Here is a 26302-nt window from a genome sequence, read left to right as displayed (position 1 = left end):
AAACAAAAACAAATATTCTGTTACTGAAAATTACGATAAACCAAACCGTGATTGCGACAAACCAAAAGCAGATGATACGCGAAGGCGACCTCCTGAACCAGAATGCACCTTCGTTCGTTCTACGAAAAGAAACTTGCGGCAAAATTGGAGAAATTCTCCTTTCTTGTACACATCCAGTCACATTACCAGACAATGTGATGCACGGTACTGCACTTGATGGCAGAGGTCGACAAAAATCCCGAAGCGAAATGCTAGTGTTTTCGTCAGTTCGTTCAAATAACTTTCTCTGCAGATGCTACCAGACGAATGCTGTATATTTAATATAAATATTTACCTCTTAGATTTCTGCAACATCGCCAACAGTCTGCCACTTTGAAGTTCAATCTTTATCAGGGTTGTTACATCAGCAACACACTAACATTTGTAAAACAACATAGATGAAAATAGTATGTGACAAAAAAAAACCTATTAATCAACTTGTGTTTTTGGAATTGACTTACAGAAATGGTTAAATAGTAAGGTAGTAAGATGGCTTTCCACAATGGGTTCTTCCAGAAACGCCTTTGTTGCTGGTTCCCTCACATATTACACCTTTAAACCAACAGTAATATCCTGTTTCATTTGGATTATTCTATAATCACAATAAATATTCTAGAGGTAACTCACTTTGACAACAAACAAGACTCATTGGATTGAAACACCACATCCATTGGACAAATCAGATAACAACCACCAGTAGGCATCCTAGAACCAAACTGTGGTAATTATCTATATAAAAATTCTACAGCCACAACATGTTGCAACTGCAAAATAAATTGGTTCCAGTTTCAGCTGTGTACATCAATAAAGGCAGAATGATTGTTACCATCACCAATGTAGTCAAACAACTCCGTTTCTGTATCTCTCATGGGCTATCAGCTTAAATTCTCCTACTGCATAGCTTTTCCATTAAACTTCTGTTGAATCACAAATGTAAATACCTTAAGGAAGAAAAAAGTAAAACTTAAATTTCTTTTCTTTAATTAAAATTATCTAATAAAAGTTAACTTTAACAAAATCGAATTAAAACATTTGGATCAAAATGTGTTACAATTTGACTTCCATCTATAACAAAATACCCATACACTTGCATGAAACTCTAGAAAACTCTAACCAAACTTTTACCACATTAAAATAAGGGAAAGGAATAGAATCTATGTTAATTTACATAGGACTTCTTTGCTCAGAACATTTGTTGACAAGGTAGGATTGGTTCCAGCAACGCTAAATTCGAAAAGAACGTGTGCAAAATGCTAATCACCCCTCCTTCGCCCGCGTTGAAAACTGACCCGAATGGCGACGGACGTGAGAGCCGTCTGCAGTGTTTCCACTTTCCGCAAAGTGGTATCCCTAGAACGTTGCCAGACTGGGGACATAAATCCCTATTTTAAAAAAATAAAAGCCCCAGAAAAATCCCTGTTACTTTCATGGCATACTCACATGGCCTACTATAATAACGGCCTGTCAGCGCGCAATACCTCCAGCGCGGAGGTACCTAAAACTGCATTGCCAGAGGGGCGTAATACCCCAACCGAGCTTTAGGAGATTCCTTTCCACTGTTTGGTAACGAATGCAGAATTGAAATGTGTGGGAAAAACAGTGGAAAGTGGAACCAATGACTAGCGCCGCGCGTGGCCAGCTTACCCAACATTCTCTATATTCTCAATATTACCATATAATAATATAATATATATAATATAAACATTCTCTATTTGCACTTACAAAACCACTTACAAAACATACATACAGCTACTTACAAAACCACTCTTCGCTTCACTCACTCACTCCACGCTTGAACTTCATCAACAACTAGATACTAAAATTTAGATACAAAGCAAAAGACAACAAAAACTTACGGGTAGCGAATTGGGTCACATATCCCGATGATAAGCTGCCTGCATCCACGAGCCGTCTTTCAGGCCGGGAGGCTAACGAACAGCCTACGTTCAACGATCACCTCTTCTCTACCTTTCAGTTTGTGGTTCGATCTTCAAGGTAGTGAACAGTACTACAGATCGATTTTTAGCCTGGCAAGGCTATTTTTTGTCATTTTTAGCCTGACAAGGCTTTTTTTGGTGTGCCATTTAGCCCCTTTATAGTAGGCATGGCTCTTCTTTTTTCTCTTTTCTTTTCTCTCTCCTTTTTTTCTTTCTTCTTGTTTTCTCTCTTTTTTTTTCTTTCTTGAAGGCGTAGAATCTTGCGTCTTGATCTGTTGTAGAAGCTTGCGTAATCCGATGAATCTTGCGTATCTTGAATGAAGATTTGGAGGGAAAGGGAGGGGGGAAATTGGCGGTGTCGGGACTTGAACCCGGGGCCTTCAGAATGCGAAGCGAAGGTGGTAACCACTGTGCCAGGACCGCACATCTCAAACAAATTTATTTTTCATCGACCTTCGTTCTAATACCGGAGCTATATAATATGTGACTAATAGTGTTGTCGCGCTGTGGTAGGGCGCTGTGGTATAGCACTGAGATCATACGTCGACTGTCCGTGTTCGGTTCTTATAGACACCATTGCTTCAAATTTTTTTTTATTATTTTTATAAATGTAAATAAAAAAAATAAAATAACCCATTTTATTTATTTTAGAACAGTATTAAATCGAACACATTTTTAAAGCAATTAACCAGTGCCCGTCAAAGCCAAACAAGTTACCAGAAAAATTTAAATTGGCTATGGAAATAAAACCATCGGATTGCCCCATCATATTTGTTTAGTTAAGCAATAAAGATATGGTTTTTTCCAAAAATAATTGTCATCGAACTTTCAACGTTATAAAGCCTCAAGAGAATCACAGCGTTTCCCAATGAACAGTGTGTTGTTCACCTAGATAACAAAATTGTGTGAGAGGCCTCGGGTTCATCATGTCTCAACAACAAATTGTTCATCATGGTTGAACAAAATAGATTCGTAATTCCTACGTATATATTCAAGGAACTCTCCCCAGCTTTTGCAATTGGGTCAAGTGCTTGTCAGAAATTCAGTCGGAGACTTGAGTCTTAAAAAATTCGGCGTGCGATATGTTTGGCACAGACGTTTGGAGGATCAAATGGAGTTCGTGGTGTATCCTAGTCAGTGTTACTTTCTGAAAAGCGTACCGTTCACCATTGTCCGCTTGGTGGCTCTTATTGAGGAACATTTTACTTTTGAAGTTGCATAGAAGCGCCAAAAGCAACAGCGGTTTGGCCAAAAATCTCAAAATCCCGAGAAATCCCCAGAAAATTAAATAGACCCTGGATAATCCCAGAAACCCTAGATTTCCATAACTGCACCCTAGATTCCAAAAATTTTCCTTAAATCCCCCTAAATAGGGTAATATCCCTAGAAGTGGAATGGCTGGCCGTCTGTTGGCGAAGATTTTTTACTTTCTTCATACAAATTTCTTTCGCGCCGAAGATCCATCTGTTGACAAGAAATTCTTTTTTCTATTTGTTCTTTAGAACAGAAATAATTAAATAAACGATTTCTTGGTTTACAAAGCAGTGGAGATCAAGAATATTTGTAACGTTTCAGTTTTAATTTGTTTTATACTTTTAAATCCTGCGGTATATAAAAAATAATTTAAAATTTCAGTGTGTTTTTTCCCCGAGATTAAAGAAATACTTTCAAATGAAATAAGTTGCATTCTCCCCAAGTTCGACGGAACCACCAAACGATGTAACGAACGAGAAACACAACAGATTCTGCATCGAAGATAGAAACTAGAAAAGTTACCTTTTTTCTTTTTAGATATTTGCTGATATTTTTCGTTGGAAGTTCAAAATTTTCGCCTTATAGCTTCTATTTTTGTGTATCTTTACAATCTGCAACCTACTTTAAAGCCAATTATTTTAGAGCAGTTACCGACGTCTGGAAGCCCACATAGTAATCAAAGGTTACCTCGTTTACAACATAGTGGTCCCTAACATTCACGTAGAGGTCGTTTTTGTCGGCCCGCCAACAAGAGCTCCATGCAGAATTTGAAAATTGGCTGCGGTTGAACCATAGGCTCTCCAGTTACAAATAATAGGTCTGTTCGGACATGCAACGGGCATCAATAACAAAAGGAACGAAAAACATATAGATGTTGGCCAGAAGAAAACGTTCAAGATTTACCTGTTCAATTGTTTTTTAAATTTGTTGGTTTTTCACACCTGGAATGATGTGGTTTACAGGAGAAGGAACTCCGAAACCTAGAACAAAGCTTCGGCCAATGTCTTCAAACGCATAATGAATCTGTTTTTGGCGGACATTGGCGGTATGTCAAGGGACTGCTGTTAAGATCAACAGCTTTCTCAGTTCACTGAAACATTGAGAGTAACATGTCTTAAGTATAAGAGCTTCCAACACTACATAGTAGAGATAAAGCCAATGTTACTTGAAGACAATATGATACTTAATTTCCAAATAGGATATGCAAACACAATCCCAAGCAGCATACTCAATGCCACATGCTGTACACTACACATGTTTAAGTGCCAGCTGCCTTTAACAAATTCTTGTTACATATCTGTTTTAGCCCACTTGGTTTGGATCATTGGGATTGAATAAAAATTTTATCCAATGTGTATAATAATGTGGCATAAAAGAGGTGTATGTACACATTTGTCTTGCTTGTTTACAGATTGTGTTCATTTACATATTATTTACATACCTATCACATTGTTGGTCAGCTAGCATGCATATCTGCAATAGGCTGTTTGAGATGTGTTTTACGTGAGCAATAGAGGATTCGCTAGGCAATAAAGTTGAAAGGGAACTTGTTTTGTGTGTGTCTGTCGTCCCTTGTTAAATACATTGTAACGCAGCTGTAACTACTGGGCTTATACATTAAAGATTTACTGAACAGTGAACTGCTGCCTGGTGATGTATAAGCAACTTCCAATTCTGCTACCGATGGCTAGTTTTCCAACAAGTCACAGCTTCCGAACGAAGATGGTGTCGCAGTTTCGTCATTAAGTTAAACAGATCAATGATAGATGGCGCAGTAGTGGGGTTTTTACCTGACAGGTTAGTTTAACGACGTGAAGATTGTTAGTGGAAATTTTTCTGTTTTTCATTCCAGAGAACATATCACGTTTATTCTGGGGAGTTCTAAAAATTTTCAGAAAATAGGGGGAACCTTTTCAGCCCAACGTTAACTCGCTTAGTCAGTGATGCAAAATACGTTTTGATTCGTTCAACACACAATCTTTTTCCTGTTAGGTGAACGTCAAGGTAAACCTAATGAGTCGATAAACCCGAATTTCTTGTTTGAAAAGGAATCCATTTTATTATTTTCGCTATTGTTATTTTGTTACACAACTGTCTCTCAGTTACAGTGCAGGAACATAGAATCAAAACTAATTATTTGATACAATTTTTTCTTCAGGAATTCTGTTTTAGTTTCAACCTGCACCAAAAACAACTATCACTATGATCAAGATGCCTTTATTTGGAAAATCACAGAAGTCACCTGCTGAGGTTGTGAAAGCATTAAAGGAGGCTATGCTCTCATTAGAGAAGGGTGACAAAAAGATTGAAAAGGTTGGTAGCGAATTATTGCCCATTTTTGTGTTATCGTGACCAAACAAATATTTGTTTACTGATGAAATACAGGCCCAGGAAGATGTGAGCAAAAATTTGCTCTTAATCAAGAACATGCTTTATGGTACCTCAGACAGTGAACCACAAACTGACATTGTTGTCGCTCAGCTGTCACAGGAACTGTACAACTCTGGATTGCTAGTGCACCTCATTCAGCATCTTTCCCGTGTTGATTTTGAGGTTTGTATTGTAGCATGGTATTTCAGTTAAATCTTCTAGCCTTACAAAAAAAACTTTATTTTTATAGGGGAAAAAAGATGTGGCGCAAATTTTCAACAACATTCTTAGGCGGCAAATTGGTACACGTTCTCCAACGGTGGAATATATATGCACGCGGCCAGAAATACTTTTCACGCTTGTGCAAGGGTAAATTACCAAAAAATGTGTGGAAATCATTTAGTTTGGGCGTACAGTTTTATACCTTGACCCACACTAGATATGAGCATCAGGATATCGCTTTAAATTGCGGAACGATGCTACGGGAATGTGCCCGATATGAGGCCCTCGCCAAAATTCTCCTCTATTCTGAGGAATTTTACCATTTTTTTAAATTCGTTGAAGTATCTACGTTTGACATCGCCTCAGACGCCTTTTCGACTTTCAAGGCATGGTTTAAACTGATCGATTTATAATTACGTTCGCATTTCGCATTGTGCAGAAATTCATAACAATGGCCATGGTTATTGTATCACGCAGGAGCTGTTAACTAAGCACAAAATTCTGTGCGCCGAGTTCCTGGAAGCCAACTACGACAAAGTTTTTGCCCACTATCAGGGGCTACTTAACTCCGAGAACTACGTGACTCGCCGACAAAGCTTAAAACTTCTCGGTGAACTACTTCTCGATCGTCACAACTTCACGGTGCGTAATCGATTTAATTGCCTTTTGATGAGAGTTGAAGATTCCATTCGTTGTTTGGTTTCCGTGGACATCTATAGGTTATGACTCGGTATATTTCTAATCCGGACAACTTGAAGCTGATGATGAACATGCTTAAAGAGAAGTCGCGTAACATCCAATTTGAAGCCTTCCACGTCTTCAAAGTGTTTGTGGCCAACCCTAACAAGCCTAAGCCCATTCTGGATATCTTGCTTCGCAATCAGGAGAAACTGGTCGAGTTCCTGACCAAGTTCCACACGGATCGGTCTGAAGACGAGCAGTTCAATGATGAAAAGGCTTACCTTATAAAACAAATCAAAGAGCTCCGACCTCCCGAGAACTAGCTGCAGCCGTCGCCAAGTCTTTCCTCCACATCCCTCCCACTTCTACCCGTTAGCTCCCTTCCCTCCTTGAGCTACATGAGATCCCTTCCCCCCCCCTCCCTCCCATTCCCTTCACATGCTTGACTTTGTTTGTTTGGAGAAAAAAAAAAAAAGAAATTATCCACGGTCGTGCTGTGTATTAATCGATGAGCAGAGAGTAACTTCCTTGAATTCAACACAACAACAACCCCACGTTAAAGAAAAAGGTAAGTTGTTTGCTTCTCTATCCTTTCCCGTGACTCAACTTCCAGCTAAGCAAAAAAGGGAATCTAGAAGACTTCAAAAAAAGAAACAGGAGACGGATGAGGCACTCTCGGGAGCATTTACATTGTTGCAGTGTTTGTCCTTTTGCGCACACACGATGTTTCCCTTGCAGTTTTCATTGTTGAAATGGGGTGAAGAAACATTTTGTAGTTTGCCATGCAATTTATTTGTCCCCATTTTTTTTTATTATTTTGAGGGGGGAAAGATAGAACTTAGACGTAGTGCGCTGTAGAATTTTGAAATAGCAACCGGCTCCTCTCAATATTGAAACTTAACCGAAAAAATAATTAATTGATCCCTTCTTGCTTTTGGAACGGTGCCGTGGAAAAAAAAACAGAAGTCTCTGGGAAAAAAAAAAAAAAAGAAGAAGACAACAACAAAAGTTTGAAACAAATCCATGTCTGTTTTCTCTGCCAGTCCGTTAGGGATTGTGTTCGATCTTCCACTAAGTGATTTTGTTTTTTACCTTTATAATAACAGCCAAGAGAGAGAGAGAGAGAAAAAAAAAGACATAACTAACACAAAAATGATGATAACTAATAAAAAAGAGTCAATGAAAGGAGTTTTGATAATAGAGCTGAGTATAAATACAAAGGTCGTCTGAAATCGATTCTCTTCTTCATTTTTTTTTCAAACTCTTTCGTGTGCACGACATTTCATTTCACTCTGCCATTGAACTCTGTATTCACATTATGTTTTCTTCTTATTTCATCAGACTTATTTTACGGGCGGAGGGGGGGGATAATAGCGTGAAATGACAATACCAAGAAAATAATTCAAACGCAACACGCAAGGAAAGGTGAACCCAGCCAAAATTTGTATTCACTTTTCTTTTTTCAGGTCCGTTTCTCATTACAAAAAGAAAAGAGGGGATTACGTATTCGTACATAGATCGTGATTTAATTTCAATTTTTGTTCTTGTTGTGTGATGTGATTTTTTTTTTCAGTGTACGTTTGTCTACTAAACGGTGATGGGGAGGGAATATAAACGAGAGACAAACAACGCGCGTATCACCCAACATTTTTTTTTTTTTGTTTTTTTTTAATTAAAGAAAAAAATGGTTTCTTTTTTTTTTTGAACTTTGATTCCTTGTAAAAAAAAAATCCACGTATAAAAATAAGTCAAAAGCGTCGAGCTTGACTAGTTTCTCAGTTGACAAAGGGGAGACATAGATTTCTTATTTTTATTTTTGTTTGTTGTGTTTTTTTTTTTTTCTTTTAGTCCGCCGTTATCGTTTAAACACTGTCGGTTTGCTCCAGCGTGAGAAAATACGGGCGATAGTGAACGAATGTTTCGGATGGGCCTGATAAAAAAACGCATGAATGATATATGTATATCCATTTTCATTCACACAAAGTACATGAGGAGAATAAACAAAATTACAATACAAATCCCAATTTAAAAAAAAAAAAAAAAAAAAAAACGATTGATGTCGTAACAAAGGAATAAAACACACGCACACACTCGAACAACAAGTAAAAAGGGGGAATGGCGTATGGCAAGGATTTCGGATGTGTGAGCGTCTTTTGTTGTTGTTTTTTTTGTTTTCGTTTGCCGTCTGTGTTGAATGGCTTTTGATACAATAAGACCAAACGTCAACATCTAAATGAAGTACTTGCATTGTCCTCGAATTGCGCACCAAATAAAACATACTTCTTTTTAACGATCCGGCTCGATGCCTTCGTCGAGACTCGACGTTCGGACGTCATCGGCTACTGGGAGCACAGGGACGGCCGGTTGTAATGGGACATCTACCTGTTGCTGGCCTTCTTCCGGCTGCTTTTCTTCATCTTCCTCTACAGGACGGATGGTAGCGCCGTTCATTTTAGCTTCGATTTCCTGCTGTTGCCGATGATACTGAAGATGATCCGAGTGGGCTGCTATATGCTGGAGCGAAACGGCCAACACAGCCAGGGCCATCCGGGGTCGATTGAAAGCCCTCCAGGTGGCGACGGCAGCTGCGGCTGTGGACGGCACGGCGTGCGGCGCATTAGACGCCAATAATTTGTGCTCCACTCTGTGATGGCTCTGACTGGAATGACCTGACGCGTGACTGGAACTCCTGGCGTGTCCCGTACCGTCTTCATCGTCGCTCGGTATCACAGCTCCGGAATCTTGGCTTGATTTCCGGACGCGGATCGATTTGATGTCACTCATGCCAGCCTGCAGGGCCGTCAATGATTCCGTCAGTCCTTGCTGGGCAGTACTGGCCGCTGCTGCGGCCGCTACGGCCGCCGAAACGGCCGCCGTTGCAGCAGCTGATGTTTCTCTTGGCCTAAGAGCTGCGTATTCTATTTTGTTTAAGATCGATCAATTTGAATATTAAACTTTATAACAGAAAGAAGATTGGCTAATTTCAAAAAAAAAAAAAGACCTGAGTAATTGGACCATTTGGATCCTCGTCTTTGGCCGGCTCCGGTGCTCCCTCCGTGATGGTAAAAGTGATTGACGTTGCGCCATTTCTTGGTGTTCAATCCGCCGCTGCAGCTGAGACAGAGGCGCAGCTCCTTCCGGATGGCCCGGTTGTAAATGCCGTACAGGATCGGGTAGGTGACGCTTCCAGCGCACATGGACCACATCGCGAAGACGTAGAGCCACTGCGGCGGCGTCCAGGCGCCCAGTCCGCCCAGGTAACGGATCATATCCAGTAGGGCGAGGACCAGCATCGGTAGCCATGTCAACAGAAAGGCAGCCAGTACCAGGAAAATGGTCCTCATTCCTGCACGTAAACGGATGTTCATCAACAATGACTCTCCCTTCCTTTCTTTTTTGTTATTTAACGTTCATTTTTCGAAACATAACAGCCATTTTTTTGTTGTTGTTGTTGTTCTTTAGCCGTTACATTATGTTGGCAATTTTTTTTTTTGTTTTTCAATCTCAGATCCTGGAGAATATATACACACACACTTAACTGTGTTTTGGCCTCTGGTTACCATGACACCCGTCCCCCCCCCAAAAAAGGATAAACACAGACTGCCGAAACCTCTTTTTGATTCCCGCGGTAGCAACAACACAACACGCACATGATATCTACACTAGCCATGAGTTTTTATAGCTCAAAGAATACTCTGTGTCTGTATATAAAAGTTAATGATTTTCCCCTCTCTCTCTCTCTCTCTCTCTCTTTCCTATACACTTTTTTTTTAAAACAGCACATTATTCAGGGGCGTCTTCTGACTCTCCAAGCCAACTATCCCACCTCCCCCCCCCCCTCCCTATTTGATGTCCTGAAGTCGTCAAGAACGATATTGAAAAACGGAAAGCTTCTCGGCTCGGCTTCTTCCTTAATCTGAAATGCAGACAACGCCTCGCATGCAATCCCCGAAAGCTATTTACTTTTTCGCTTTTCGTGTACATACATAAACTGTCTCTCTCTCTCTCTCTCTAGCCTGGACGAGATCGACCAGTACGCGGGGGGTCTAAACACACGGCTATTTTTAATTCTGCGCGGAGAAAGAAAAAAGAAAACGAAAGTTACATGGGTCGGATGATTTATTGATACAATTGCAAGCCGGATCTTGTATCGATTATCAGTGAACGTCATGCGAAAGGTCCAGCCTGGATGTCAATCAATATTTTCAGCTGCTATATAGACTTGCGATTCACTTATATCTAACAGGGGCTATGATCTAACAATTTTCAGCGATTGATAGGCGAAAAAAAAAAAATAGAATAAAATCAGGTTTGGGGTGTATGACATTATTGATCCCGCGGCTAACACGAAACGTTGCCTAGGGAACTTGATTTTGTTACAATCCACGACCCAACTCTAGCCCGTATAGTAAGGCAACATGACACGACCTCCTTGACGTGCACCGGGGGCATTTGATGGCTGCCATTGCGTGACATTCGACATGGATTCGGCCTTAAAATCCGCGAATTTTTTCATATGACAAGGGCCAGCCGAATGTGCAAGACAAGATTGATCGATTTCAGAAACGTTAGATGTTTTTGTAGGCAAATGATTTTCGCAGACTTTGTAACTTCGGAGTCAGATTTAGCTCGATCGCTTATTCCGGATGCAATCGGATCTGAAGCTATTAAAGGAAGATTTCTTAATATTCGTTGAGTTCTCGTCTTACGGGTCGCATTGTACGTTATCCTTTGCGCTCGTCGCACGCAAACTAAAAAAAGACAACAGCTGACATCAGATATATTTAATATACGTGCAAAAAAGAAAACCCCTGAAAACAAATCACGAGCCCCGAACACGCAGAATTGCCTTCCCGTTCTTATTTATCTATGTCATTCGTTCGCTATTATCCATTGCCGCACGTGTGGCAGCTTATGTTCCTCGTATTGCATTTGCCCTCGTTTTCTTTCTTCTCGTCCAAACATTTCACTCTCTTTTCCCTTTGTCTTTCTCGTTTTATTTTTTTTTTTTTTGCATAACTAGAAAAGCTGATTTTAAAAATCAAAAAGGACTGTGTGAAAACAACAAGTTGAAACGTCCCGTTGGCCGATGAATCACGACCGAAAGTGAGTGTGTCGAATAGAATATATATATAAAAAAAAAAAAAAAAAAGACAAACGACTCCTAAGCCCTGGAGCTATTTGGCATCCATTTTCTTTTCTTATTATGCCATAATGATGGAAAAGACAAGAATATTGCGAGGAAAAAAGAAAGGGTGGACAGGAGGTTTGTCATGCTGGTCACGAGAACGTGACCCCTCCCCCCCCCCTTCTTGAAAAAAAAAAAAAACGAGATAGGAAAAAGAATGAATCACCTTTGACGGGCGCCGTGGAATTGATGGACGACGTGCTGGACAGCCAAGAAAAGGACGGTTTGCGACCGTTGAAGCTGAACCGATTGCGCCTCAGCGACCGGTTGTTGTTGTTGTTGTTGCCTATGCTCGTCTGCGAATCGGACATGGCCACTCGACCCAGTTCGCCCAGCATGTTGGCCAGTTCAGCGCAGCCGGGCGGCGTCGGTGGCGGATTCCCCGCTGCCGCCAGAGTTTGGATCCGTTCCAGCGGAGTCATTGGCGGCTCCGACATCGTTCCTGCCGTATTACGCAATTGCCAATCAATCAAAATTTCCTTTTTAAGGCTTTCTTTTTTTTTTTTTTTTAAATGTTGTTGTGGCCAAGGCGTCAGAGTGGAAATAAACGTATTTAAATGGAATTACAAGAGCAATTTCAAGTCATGTCGGGGGTCGATTGGTTGTGGGTCTTTTACCGAAATTGATGCGTTTGCATTTGGTGCGGGCCACCTGGAGAATGGCGTAGTAGAAGACGAGCATCGACACCAATGGGAAACAGAATGTGATGATGAGCAGGACGATCGAGTACGACAGCGACGACGTCCAGCCCAGGAAACAAGCTCGATGTGACTCTTCGTAGTCGTACCTGTTGATTTATTTTTAGAATGAAAACGTGACTCATTATTTGAGAATTTTTCCATATGATTCGCAAGAATAAAAAAAAAAAAAATAATAAAATAAAAAATGGATCATAGCCAAGACGGGCAACGGGAGCGTGTCCGTCCAATTATTACGCGGGAATTTCAAACTGTGATTGGCAAAAAAAAAAAAAAAAAAAAAAAAAAAAGGGAAAACTGACAGAGGCCCTAGACCTACATCAACGACTTGCCAAAGCGTCAGGCAGGAATTACATCATAGAATGTAAAAATGAAATAGATTTTTGTGTGCGAAAATATTTGCGTATTCAAATGGCTCGTCCCGACGAGCTCCCTAATTACAAAATCAGAGCCTTCGCGAAACAGAAAATGAACGTTTTACATTAGACACTGTTGAATACTAAAATAGTTCAGCAATTAAGTGAACGTTCTTCTTTTTCTTTTTCTAAGGGAGACAACAATAAGATTCGACTTTAACGACCGGCGCTCTTAAAAAAAAAATTGCAGAACAAGGGCCATATTTAAACGAAAATATCTCCATTGGAGAAAGAAAAAATGAAGGCACGTAAACAGCCACTGGTGAAGCCATTCATTTTCGACTCTTTGCGTTCGTCCATTAAACGATCGTTTGGTCTCATCGCAGATGTTGTTTTTCTCTCTCTCTCTATGCAGTTAACGGTTGTAAACAACTTGCTCTCATAAGAATCGCGGGCGCTATCGTGCGCTTTTGTTCTTCGGCTCTTAACAAAAAACAAAACAGCTAAAGACGTTAACAAAAATATGGCTCATTAAATGTATAACAAGTGCGTCTCTATGAAAGATGGAGCGCTTATCGTTCAGACACCTGCGAAGGCGCCACTCACGAAGTTATTTTGCCAGTCGAAAATGCGCAATAAGAACACTGGCCAAAGAGAAAAGAATACATTTTTGGGGTCATGTCCCTCTTTTATGAAAGCTGCGCACTTGTGCATAAAAGGCTCGGCTAACGGAGAAAACATTTTTGAACCTGTGTTTTTTTTTTTGTTTTTTTTTTTAATTTCAATTTATATTCAAGAAAAATGAAAAATGGCTAATTTACAGGCCAGGGTTAAAAAAAAAAAAAAGAAATTGAGCGCAATTGTCGCCAATCTCGCAATTTTGAATGAATTGATTCATTGTTCTCGGTTGGCTATTAATGAAGGCCTCTAGCTAAATAATTAACAGCGCTCTTTTGAAGAAGAGAAGATAAATGAAGGTCTATTTTTAAACTTTGCGGGGGAAAAGCATCAGGTGCTGTTCTATAAAAGGCGGCCTTATGTACACAGGAAACGCGGCGGACTTATCAAACGATAGAGAGATGGATGGCCTTTCTAGATTCCGTCTCTTATACGTGTTACATTTACAATAGATAAGTCTTGTAGAGATTGGGAAGGGAACGAAGGTCACACGGCGAACGAAAAGAATGTTAATGTACATGAAACGTCTTCCCCGTCCGATCCGCTGGCCATTTCACAAATGTTGGCATCGAACAATGCGATATTGATTGGTTATCTCAATAAATAAGCGTTCGATTTTCATTTCCTCCCTCTCCCAGAAATGGACAAGATATACATACGTCGACCATCCGAATAGAGGAGGTAGAGCGCAGACGAGTCCCAAACACCAAGCGAAGATGAGGAGGCCGTTGGCCCGGTTGCGCGTCATCTTGCGCGAGTACTGCATCGGCCGGACGATGGCGAAATACCTGAGAAAATAAAAATAGTCAAATCAATTTCAAAATCTCACATTTTAGATGGACCTGTCGTTCATTTCGCCGTCACAATGGCTGTTTCATAAAAAAAAAAAAAAAAAAAAAAATCAATGACGGCCGCCTTTGCGTTTGGCCCCGCGCTCTTCATCGTCTTTTTAATATCTCAGCTGATGACCATATTAGGTGATCAAAAAAAATATTCTTTACCTCTACCGCGTGACCGTCTATGGATATCCAATCGATCTTTTTATCTAACTACACACTAGTTGAGTCTCTAATATTTCGCCCGCAACGCAGTTCATCATAAATTCCACGAACAAAAAGCTCGGGAAAAAGAAAAGGAAGAAAACAAGACATGGGCGGTTGGGACGTCAGGTGAGGTCCGTTTTCTTTTCTGCGGCTACCGTCTGCGTATAGACATAATTAATAAAAGAAAAAAAAAACAGCTATACACACTGAAGGTCGTGTCCCGCAGCAGAAGACGCACGACCTTGCCGTCATTTTCACGTTGTAGGCCAACTTTGCGAGCTGCTTGTTTAGTCTGGAACGTATGATCCTATTCTTAGACCTGCTGTTTGCTTGTACTTATAAATAAATACATTATACACCGTGTGCATCTTTTCCCGAGTGTTTTTTTTTGGAGACAACGCGAAGTGTCTCTTGCGTCTTTTCTAACTGATTTTTTTTTTTTTGGAGGGGGGGAGGGGGAAGAGGGAATTAGGTGAGAGGTAGGAGTGGTTATACCCTCATGATGAACCTGATGCGTTATGAAAAGTGTGGTCGATTCAAGCCATTAAATCATTAACACGTCGTCCTTATTTTCTCGTGTGTCTGTTTTTGGCATTAGACAAGGGACGACGTGACTAGAAATGGCTAATAAACTAAAAACGTCGGCGCCACCATCATTCCGAAACTGGGTGCTAAAAACCAACGATAGTCTCAATTGACGTATTAGATATCGTCCTATAAATTTTGGAAAGCTCAAAATGAAATCGTTTAATTTCGATTGAAGAAAACAATGTGCAAAGGGATAAACGAAAAACAAATTGAAAAGGTCACCATATCAATTTTTTTTTTTTGAGCGCTTTAGTAAATGGATGTTTATGCACGTCGAGATGCTGGACAGCGTCTCTCCCCAACTGGACCACGTCCAATACGTTGGCCATAATCAGCAGCCGTCGACTATACTACATGATTTATAACAAGAAAAAAAAAATGAAATAAATTTCTTGTTCTTTCCATTTGCTACAACTTTATGTATCCTCTTTTTCTTTTTTTGCCACACGAAAAAAAGGGCGTGTCCCTCCGTTTGATCAAACGTAGAGTCTTCAACAAAACGCAATTTAATGGGCGCCCATCCCTCTATATATGTCGTCGCATATCTCTCCTTTTAAGATGTGCGTAACTTCTTGTTTTTTTTTTCTTCTCTCGTAGACACGAGCCCCTTGACGAACTAAAAAAAAAAAAGATGAAAGAAAAAAAAAAAAAAAAAAAAAAAAGAGGGACCATATTGGTTTTCTGATTTATTCATGAGTGGTATGCAGTGTGACGGTGACCTCTCTGCTCCACCTTCCTAATGGTTTTGATGTTGGGAAACTGTTGAATATGAATGAGCGTTTCTCTCGTGTCTCGAGACAGAATATTTCTGTCTTTCTTTCACGACACAGGCCGTCCAGCTGGTGGCATTTCCAACCTGTCAGATTGAGCGAGTCTCAACGGACGTTATGGAACAGGAATGTTTCGTTTTTTTTTTTTCTTCTTTCTCTTTACAGTGACGAGATTTAAAACGAGTGGCAAACGATTAAACTAATTGCCAGCTGTCGACTTGTCAATGACGTCATCCGTGCACAGCACGTCGTGAGTGGTGGAGCAATGGATCGGGATAATAACCTCGTTCAAGGTTCTATACGCACGTCACAATAGGCCCACTTCATTCACCTAATTGCAATTTTAGTGGATCTAATAATAGGTTAAAAGCTCTCACTTGATTGCCCTAAAAGCTCGCAGACTCTCGACCTTTAGTTGGAACAATTAAATTTCGGACGACGACAAATTATAGTGGGCTGTTGTGGGGACGCAATGTAGACTGCGCACTTGGGAGATTTAAGAACACGATCCCGCGTGAGTGTATACAATACGCTGTAATTAGTTGGGAGAAAGAACAAAAGGATCTCATCATACTGGAGAGATGATGATTGCGTGTAACCTGCAATCAGACCTCTACGTGTAGGACCGGTTTTGTGAAGTTCTTCTATTTTTATAGATTTTTGTTTCGAAAAACAATCGACGAGACACGTCCCCAATTCAGACTTGCATGTCGAATTGACAGTTGGAGAAATGTGTGCCGATCGGTGGACCGTGTCCTCCCTTTTAATATGCAAATTTTCATAGCTCGATTTATCAAGTGTTTTGTCGTATCTACCTCGACACAAAAGAATTCCCCCTTTTTTTTTTTCTTTTTCTTTCGAATCGCCCCCAAAAAAGAAATGAGTCACTCGTCATTGATGCAGCACAAACAAGAGAAAAAGGCCCGTGTTGGCCTCACATTTCTTGTTTTTACGATACGATGCCCAACGCGGTCACGCTGATTCCCAACTATATCCAATAGCGGAATGATGTGTGTATACATCTATATTTTTTACTACTACTTTGTATAGTTTACGACATCAACTATCTATAATTTTCTTTTTTTTTTTTTTTTTTATAACATCTGGCGTTGAAAAAGGCACAGACTATTAAAAATAATAAAAATTGAAGAAACACTCACCGATCGAGAGCGATGGCTGCAAGAGTTGCTGAACTGGCCACCGTTACCTAAATCAATCAAAATTTGTTTGGGGAAAAAAAAAAAAAAAATTAAGATTTTCTTTTTAGAAATGCCTTTGAGCCATAAGATATAAAAAAAAAAAAACACGAACGTCTGGACGCAATGAATCATATTCGAATAACATTTTTTAAAAAGCGACCCCATTTTTTTTTTTTTTTCAAAAACCGCCCAGTGGACGCCGTATATAATAACAATAATCGCGATAATAATAATTCAAAGTATGTGTATAGATAAATCCAGTTGGTTGTACGGTTCTACTGTTATTATTACGGGCTATGGCACGACGTATAGGACCTTACCAAAATGGTGAAGAAGGCGTTGATGTAACACCAAACGGAGCCGAAGATCCACTGCTGTTTGATGGACGAGACGAGGATGCAGGGGAAGACGCAAAAGGAGAAGATCAAATTGCTCAGCGTCACGCTAAACACCAATCTGCGGGCGGAGAAAAAGAAATGAAATCAACGGGTCAATAATAACAGAGAGAGTTTCCATAAATAATGATTCTATTTTTTTTTTTTTTTTTTATTTCCTGCCTTTAAATAAACGCACTTTTGATTCACGAATAGAAAAACAAATAGACACACCATCGAAGAAGAGCATGGAACATTCTCCAGATACGCACAGACACACACGTATTCCTGGAATAAATATCAGACGCTCTGCTGTCAGGGCCCTGAATTTCTTTTTCTTTTTTTTTTCCCTCGAAAGGAACAAAGAATTTGACATTTGTTTTGTTTTTTTCAAACAGGGCCAAAGAAACAAAAGGTATGCGTATACGCAAGAGCCCAGCTAATAAGTATAACGAAGAACAAAAAAAAAAAAAAAATGGACGTTGTAAATAAATCATCTAGACGCGTCTTATTAGACCCGCCATCCATCATTCGGATGTACGGTGCACAGAGATGAAGAGAAAAAAAAAAAAAAGGGGCCCAGCTCCAGGGCGGGCAAGTCTGGAGCCAAGTGAACATCAGCTGGCGCATAGAGGCATTTTCGTTGTTTTTTTGTTGTTGTTGTTTTTTTTTTTTTTTCTTGCATTCTCGAACAATAAATAAAAATATATTTAGTCCTGTGTTACGTAAATATAATGTAATCTTATTTTTTTGGAAATTTTACAAACATCTTTCGAGATTTTAATAGACACAGCTGATAAATAATCGAATGTGCCAAATAGTTGGGCCAGGATGTTGTATCGCACTTGGGGTCAAGTAAAATTTCAAGAAAAAAAAAATGTTTTTAAACAATACAGGCGTGTGTATAACCATATAAGGTCAATGTTATACGATCGCCTATTGATTGACGGTAATATAAGGCCGATAATGAAAAGGTCGGCGTGTGGCCGGCTGTTTTTGACGCACATTTTGATTCGCAATTGCGCTACCGGCTTCCCCCTATTTTTATTTTTTTTCTGTTTTTATTGCTGGCCCTTTTTTTCTTTTTCACTTCGTCTCTACCGTAAATCACGAGAAGAAAGAATTCAGGTGTTTTAAAAATATCGAAACAACATCACAAAACACGTGCCAAGTTTGACGCACATGTAAATGCGTTTCTTTTTCAATGTGTTTTTGTTTACGACTAGCGAAGAATATCAAACGATGCTCGTATATAATAAACGAGTTCTTCTTTCAATGAAAAAATATTAAAAAAAAAGGAACGTGAGTCGTTCGTGAGAAAAAAAAAACATTGCGATTTTTTTTTTCCGCGTGAAAAAGATGATCAGTTGATTTTGTTATCGACATAACACAAAAAAAAAAAAAAATGAGATGCTGATCGTCATTGATCAATGTCTAACGATGTTTCCTTATCGCGCTTCTTATTTTTTTTTTTTTTTTGCGCGCGCGGAAGAAAACGAGTTGCGGCCAAACGCGCTCGTCTTATTATCCATCACAACGAACTCAACAATCAAAAAGAAATTTAGCAAAGCCATCACAAGACACAATGTCGGTAACTGATAATCACAGAGCCGAGACAGCAAAAAAATCTGTTTTCTACCGTCTTCCTAAACGTCAAAAAAAAAAAAAAAAAAAGAAAAGAAAAGAAAATCTTCTTTTAATGCAAATCTGATGGGGCGGGCGTTGCCGTTTTTATTGTGGCATTTGTTGAACGTTTCAAGTTCAAACAAAAACACGGCAAAAGCCAAACCCAACTCGTATATACATAAATGAAAAACAAAAAAACTGACGTGTGAAGGTGACTGTGTGTTTCGTTTTTAACGAGGCTAAGATCTATGGTCTCTTACTCACACACGTGTGTGTTACGTTTAAAAGAAATATCCCCCCCCAAAAAAAATACAGAAACAGGAATATGGAAATGTTTCGCGTGTTCTCTGCCGCGATACTCGCGTGAATTTGCTCGTGTGTCATTCGACGTTTCACGATTGGATGGACCAGTGTCGAAGAAGCGAGTTGAGACACTGTTTTTATTTATTTCTTTTTGGCTGCCCGAGGTTGTTGGGGATATCGCATTATATGCAGATGAGCACCGAGTGATGGAAGAGCCATCTCCTATTCACCGTTATCGGCAGACGTGTTGTATTGAAACACTTTCAAGGCTATTTTTTTTTTTTCTTTCAATTATCATTATTATTTAATTTAAAATAAAAAGAGCTCATCAAGTGGTATCCCTTCCGGATTGTTCTTTCGGCAGGGGCGTGAATTTAATGAAAGAAAACAACAATTAAATATGTTGAGGTCGATGAGAGGAAAGAAACATGACAAGGGGTGCGGTTTTTTTTTTGCTGTGATTCGAAAATAGAGCGCGGTAAGTGTTTGCAAATATTTTGTAATATGTGTTTAGGAAAAAGTGTCGTGTTCCATTCGCGTTTCTTTTTCTTGGGTGGGGATGGAATTCGATCATATAGACGAAGTGATTTTTTTTTTGTTTGTTTCAAGGACGGACTACAATTTTTCAAACCTTAAAAAGAAATACGATGGAGAGACCTGTCTGTTGCTGGAACGCAACACACACAAAAAAAAAGAACAAGAAATGATTGTATCATCAAATCTTTTCGTCTCTCTTGATTGAAAAGGGAAAAAAAAAAGAGCAAATCATTTTTTTCTTATTTAGAATCAATGCCAAGAATGTCAATATCTATAACATACCGACATGAAAATGCCCTTTTGTTGTTCCAATTTTTAACCCGCCCATTCAATTAACTCACCTTGAGAAATCAGAAGCCCAAAGATTGATTTCCTGCTAAGACGTCAAGAACGTCCAGATCAACAATAATGCACCCAAAAGGAAGACGGAGAGCTTGTAGAAAAGCCCACACAGATTTATAGTTTCCTTCCGCCCCGCCCTGTATTCGCCCACGCAAGACTCTTTTTTTTTTTGTTCCATAGACTTGTGTGTGTGTGTGTGTCAAACAGGGGGCGAGGACACCTGCGTAACCTTCGTTGACTCTAGCCATTTCGGTGTGATAGAGACAAAACTAATAAAGACAAGTCACCGATTTATGGATCATTTTAAATTTGCATTTGTTTTTGTTTTTTTATTGTTTTGTCAATTGAAAAATCATTCATCATAAAGTGCATTTTCTTTTGGGAAATCATTTCCTGGTTTTTCTCGAAATTTTCTAGAACGACTTAAAGCACATTAATCTAGCCTCTGTAGATTGTAAAGAAAAAAAAAAAGACACACACAATCACGCTAAACACTTCCTCACTTTGGAAGGTTATAACTAACCTCTCTCTTTCGATTTCAAGGACGTGGAACAGCTGTCCCGTGTCTGTTTGTGTCTGGGGCTTCAGCGTGTCAATTGGTTGTCTTTAAACGCGCTTCGAAGATAAATAAATAAAAAAAAAAAAAAACACGATTGTCTTTTGTTTTTGTGAAAGCAAAACGAGAGATGCACGGAGAATGATGCGAAAACCAATGGGAGAAAATTCACGATAAATCAATCAAAAAGGGCAAAGAAAAAAGAAAAAACAACGGCAGTGTGTAGAGGAAACCGGGAAAGGAAGAGACACAACAAACTCGTGTTTCTTTTTTTTTTTTTTTCTTTCTTCCAAAGATAAAAGCACATTATCTTGTTGTGTCACTTGTCTAATGTCCAGTTCACAGAAATGGAGAAACAGAAAGAAAGAAGAGACCGGGAAAAAAAAAAAAAATTAAATAAAATAAAATAACTGCTGCCCAGCACACAAGGTCACCGATGTACTTGGAAACATAAACACCGTTGAAATAGCAAAAACATATACATAAATAGCGCAATTCTAAAAGCGCGTTATAATAAACATATCCGGTGCGTATACAAAAGTCCGTCTCATTTCCGGACCAACTTCCGCCAATAATCCGTCTTAAAATTTTTCTTTATTTAAAATTGATTTGAAAAAAAAAAAACAAATAAATAAATAAATAATAATGTTTTCCGCATAAGAGTGGCACGTTTCGTGTCTCTTTTTCGTTCTCCGGAACCGTATCATATTTCAAAAATGGCGGGTGCGAATCAATCTCAAAACTCGAAGGGAATGCCATCCACGGGCCTCTCTTTTGCGGGACGATTTGCACGATCTTTGAAGAAGAAATTCCGCAACATCATCGTCAAGCAGTTTCAAAATGCACATTACCCTATATGCGTAATTGGACTGTCAACTCATTTTCTGATTGACAAAAACAATTAGATTTTTGTTTTTTGTATCATTTATAAAAGAGGGAGAGAGAGAAAAGAAAAAAAAAAGAATAATGCATTCCTTAACGCCATAAATGTCCAGCCAAAAAGAAAAAATGAAATTTTTTTAACAAAGCCAAAACGTCGAGTGCATTCGCTCCGTTTTCGATTCGATTCATCATCGTCGTATCTCCGTTAGCGACAGTTTGCAGTGTCAACTGGAACATGCCATACCGAGTTGGGGTGGGGGGGATTGATTGACGAAATAAGAAAAGGTGAGAAACTCAAAAGTAATGATCTTTTAAAGATGGACGAAAAGACGAGCAAAATAATAATAATAAAATTTAAAAAAAGAAAAGGTGGAAATAGACGAGGTGTCCGTGACTGGGCGGGATGCGCTGAGAAATGCGATGGCCTTTCGGCATTTTCTAATCAAAAATCCACAGGACAAAATAGGAGCCGTGATTTCGAAAAATTTCCGCATATGCAAATCGCTATAGGCGAGGTACTGACAAGAGCCAAACTTTGTGATTTGAATCTGTAAGAAATGTTTTTTTTTTTTTTTTCTTTCTTCTGGATGGAACGCAATTGCTTCAAGGCTGTCGTGATTGGCGCATCGCAAGAACGTACATACAACACGGTATCGATTTGAATATTTTAATTTGCCCTGCATTGTTACATACACAGGAGGGAGACGCAATCGATTGGCCTATCCCGTCCGCAGGCCTCTCCGATGTAGAGCACGAAGACTGGGCCACTTCATGAAAAAAAGCCGTGCATTCATCTTGCCTATACATTGCTGGGCCATCAGTCTCTTCTTCTTTTTGTTTTCTTCCACATTTATATTCTTCACACTTTATTTTAAATGGTTTGAGAGATATGCATTTTTCATGAGTATGGCCCTTTTTCTTTTTTTTTTTTTTGTTTTTCAATTGTTTCCAGAAAATCCTTGAATAATATTAATTCATTTCAAAGGCAAAAAAAAAAAAATGTGATTTTTCTTTGTGTGCTCTATTCCTCTTCTTTCTCACTTTTCCTGAATGACGTAAGGCAATGGAGAAAAAAAAAAACGAGTCCTTGGTCATTCGGAAGCTTCTTTTCAGACCGGCCGTGTGCAAAAGTTTACGTAAAACAAAAACAAAAAAAAACGAAATGGTTTGGTATTCTCGTCGTGGTATAATGTTGCATAATAATAGCCCATCCTATTTCGCAATTTCGGCCAGTGTAGCGTATAAGATTACTTATTCACGTTACACTATCGCGTTTGCCATTTTCTTGCGATGAACGCTTGTGTGATTCCTTTATATACGTGTCAACCAGCTGCTTGTTTTTTGTTTTGTTTTTTTTCCAGAGACGTTTGCCAAAATGTTTCGGCTACGAACGAATTTTCTCAATCATTTTTATGGCTGTTCCGAAAAGAATTTCGCGCTGATGAGGGAGAACAAGTTGGCCAAAAATCAACAAGCCAAATCTTGATTCAGCGCAGATCGAAAGACTTACGTTGGTCCAAACATTCAATTTCTTAAACAAAAAAGAAAAACTCGGGGATGTCAAACGGTCCGTGTTTATACTGGAGAATAGCAATGATGAGCCCAGACGCAACTGATCATAAATGAATCATTTTTTTTTCCCCTTCAATTAAAAGACAATGTCTCTAATAAAAAAACGAATATCGATTGGCTGGCCACACTATAGAGCTGCTGCTGCTGTGCTACAATAAAAAAAAAGGGCAATTATAGATATAGTCGTAATAATAAGAGGAAGATCAATGAACTCTGCTAGATTGCTGATGGGGGATGTGTAATCAGGTTCTCTTCTTCCGGGGTTATACACTTCGCCAGGGATCCTGAAGTATATATACATACAATTAAGTCTAGCAGGATCGCGTTCTATTTACGATATAAGGTATAACGCTCGTCTCAAGTTCTCGAATAAAAACATATCTTTTCGCGTTATGTCAGGCTCGTTATTTTTTTTTTGCTAAACCAACAACGATCCCGGTGTCCCAATGCCCTTGGAATAGAAGGCGAGTTTTCATTTTTATATCTCAAGGCTGGTGCACGAGAAACATCTCTCTTGAGGTGTCACGTATTTTTTTTTTTTTTTTTTGAAATTCTGAGAAAGACCTTGTCAAAAAAAAAAAAAAAAAAAAAAAAAAAAATTCTTAATGATAGCCTACCAAGAATCTGATTTCTTTCTCATTTAATCCGTCAATCAGAACGGAGCAAATCTCCCCGCTTTAAGCCGTTTCTCAATTGTCTATCCCCTTCCCCCAAAAGAAGGCCGGCTTTCACTTGTATCACATCCAACGCTTCGGCTTTCTTCCGGATAGAACAATCCTCTTATTCCAAAGTCCAAGGAAAAAAAAATATTAAAAAAAAATAATATATATAACTAACCTGTTGGACGGATGAGTGAGGAGGCCCCTGCGGAGTAGGGTACACGTGATGAGTCCGTTGCCGATAACGGCCGTTAGCCAGATTAGGCCGAACGTTGACGATTCGGCGATCGTGGTCCACTGGAACAAGCTATCCACCGATGCTTCGACGGCCACCGATGTCGTTTCGCTTGTCGTTATCAAGACGCCGTTGGACGCGCTGACAAGCCCCGCGTCTCCAATGACCGACTGTTGCTCCTGTTCCGTCCCGATTGAAGAGTTGTACGCCATCTTGAAATCCCACGCAACGAGCTCGAATGTCTTTTTAACGCAGACACACACACACACGCACTCGATACACGCACACGTCTACAAATCAAAGCTTCCAACTGTTGTCGTACAAAGGACGGCTTTCTTTTGTTTTTTCTCTTTCCGCTAATGTGAAAATATAAATTCCAAATTCATTTGCAACGAGAAAATTATTTTTAAAAAAGGGGTTATCCGGTAGCCATCACCGTGTTGAAAGCCGTTACATCCGTCCTTGTCAATAAAGAATAAAACAAAACAAAAAATTCTGAAATTCCTTTAACTGAAAAAAAAACTAAAAATAAAATTCCCCGAGAAAAAAAAAAAATTAGTAAATCCCTCCCCCCCCTTTCCCTTGAATAGAAATTACAAAAAAAGGGGAGCACTTAGACTATTAAACGAGTTAAAATGTTGGACAAGTGCGACGTCGTCAACAGGAAACTGATGACGTCGTTCACGACACGCGGGACACTACCGGGCGATCGAGTCTGCATTGTTAATAACGTCCCTTTTTTTCTTATTTGTTCTTTCCTTTTAAAATTTCCTAATTAAAATAAAAAATAAAAAAAAATAAAAAGGCCCGTTGGAGGGAAAAAGAAAGGGAAAACGTCCTTTTCAACTGGTGGAATGTTTCCTAATCATCACTTGAAACGAAACTTGCTGATTCCTAACTTGTTTTCGTGGCGCTTCGAAGTTGAAGTGATTCGCTCTGTGTGCGCTTGTGTTTTGACGCGAGACCGTGCACCGACTGGACTTATTTCCGTGACGACCAGCTTCCTATATGCCCTCACACAAGTCCCAGCCAAAAGTCCCGGTACCGCCTCTCTCTCTCTCTCTTTCCCCTATTTTGTGGTTCACACACAGACACACACACACATGCCCCCTCCCCTCCCTGCTGTGTGTGGGTTGATGGGAGAAAGAAGGGGGGTTACATAGCTCTCCCTTTTGTCCATATTACGAGCGTGCAATAAATGCACTTTTTTTTTCCTTTCCATTAAATAATAAAAAAAAGATGGCACTCATGCGGAATCTTGATTCCACCTCCGCAAAAAAAAAAAAAAAAGGAAATCTGTTGGCAGAAATGAAAGGAAGGAAACAAATCGTTCGTAATGGCGGTGCGTTAATTGATTTCTGGGAAAAAAAGAAGAAGAAGTGCGCAAATCAAAATGAATGGCGCATTACAATGTTTATGTCTATAACTGATTCAATTTGGCGAAAAAAAAAAAAGAAAAACTAAAGGTCGTGTGTGTGTGTGTGTGTGTCTGTTTCGGTTATGGAGCGTCGCCATGGCGATCGATGTAGCAGCTGATCATTCAATAAGGTGCCCAGTGCTGATTCGGTTTGACGTGTAACCAAACATTCTTTTTTTTTTTTTTTTTTTAATGCTTTCTAACAGGGAATAAGAATAAGGAATTCTTTTTAAAATAAAAATCGTGACTTTGTTATATAAACTCCGGATTGCCGAATCGCCCGTTAGGCAGAGAATAATGAACAACTCGTCCAGTCGACATCATTATCGCAACCTGCTTCCGGCAACCCGTTCCATTTCCGTTCTAGAATGATTTTATTTTATTTTATTTTCTTTTTTTTTCTTTTTTTTTTTTTTTAACGAGAGCATTGATATCGATGACGCCATCCATATATATCCCCTATATCTATCCTTGTTGTATATATCAATTCCAAACAAATCATGTAAATATGAGCATAACAAGTATTTATTATTTTCCTGATTTGATGAAGCAACACTATGGCGTTCGTATCAAACGTGTAAACAAAAAAGGCCATTCAACCCATCAGAAAAAAATAAAAAAGGGGGGGGGGGGAATGTGCTCAGCTTTTAGTCAAAACAAGAGAGTCGTTATGTACTACTTTCTTGTTACGATGATCGGTCCTAAACACACATTTTTCGTTTCTTGTTTATTTAAATTTCGACCTTTAACGTGTATAGCTAGGAATTCTTGTCGAA

General features: G+C 39.3%; 3 protein-coding genes and 1 long non-coding RNA gene across 6 annotated transcripts in view; 2 read left to right on the top strand and 2 right to left on the bottom strand.

The window, feature by feature from the left end:
- Positions 1-26302, top strand: part of LOC130693838 (large ribosomal subunit protein eL33-like) — a 55505-nt gene that overhangs the window by 428 nt on the left and 28775 nt on the right. The window lies entirely within an intron of this gene.
- LOC132087846 (uncharacterized) lies at positions 333-980 on the bottom strand. 3 transcript variants are annotated; one of them, XR_009420704.1, is made up of 4 exons: positions 866-980; positions 667-803; positions 501-612; positions 333-414 (listed from the first exon to the last, which is right to left on the bottom strand). It is a non-coding gene; the product is annotated as an uncharacterized LOC132087846 (long non-coding RNA). The 3 variants fall into 3 exon arrangements; XR_009420703.1 differs by having other exon boundaries at positions 501-591; XR_009420705.1 differs by having other exon boundaries at positions 501-591; positions 667-744; positions 866-978.
- LOC130693444 (protein Mo25-like) lies at positions 5004-7739 on the top strand. Its single transcript, XM_059494700.1, has 7 exons — positions 5004-5234; positions 5389-5543; positions 5616-5783; positions 5851-5969; positions 6040-6208; positions 6300-6464; positions 6542-7739. Exons 2-7 carry the CDS (start codon positions 5433-5435, stop codon positions 6824-6826), a joined length of 1017 nt encoding a protein of 338 aa, XP_059350683.1. The 5' UTR covers positions 5004-5234; positions 5389-5432; the 3' UTR covers positions 6827-7739.
- LOC130693467 (G-protein coupled receptor 161-like) lies at positions 7924-24527 on the bottom strand. Its single transcript, XM_057516623.2, has 8 exons — positions 24053-24527; positions 17344-17479; positions 16985-17031; positions 14083-14211; positions 12309-12478; positions 11858-12133; positions 9505-9849; positions 7924-9421 (listed from the first exon to the last, which is right to left on the bottom strand). The coding sequence occupies exons 1-8, from the start codon at positions 24319-24321 to the stop codon at positions 8790-8792; spliced, it is 2004 nt and encodes a 667-aa protein (XP_057372606.1). The 5' UTR covers positions 24322-24527; the 3' UTR covers positions 7924-8789.

The sequence above is a fragment of the Daphnia carinata genome, chromosome 3 (assembly GCF_022539665.2).
Source record: "Daphnia carinata strain CSIRO-1 chromosome 3, CSIRO_AGI_Dcar_HiC_V3, whole genome shotgun sequence".
Taxonomy (NCBI): Eukaryota; Metazoa; Arthropoda; class Branchiopoda; order Diplostraca; family Daphniidae; genus Daphnia; species Daphnia carinata.
This window is presented reverse-complemented; position numbering and strand designations above follow the sequence as displayed.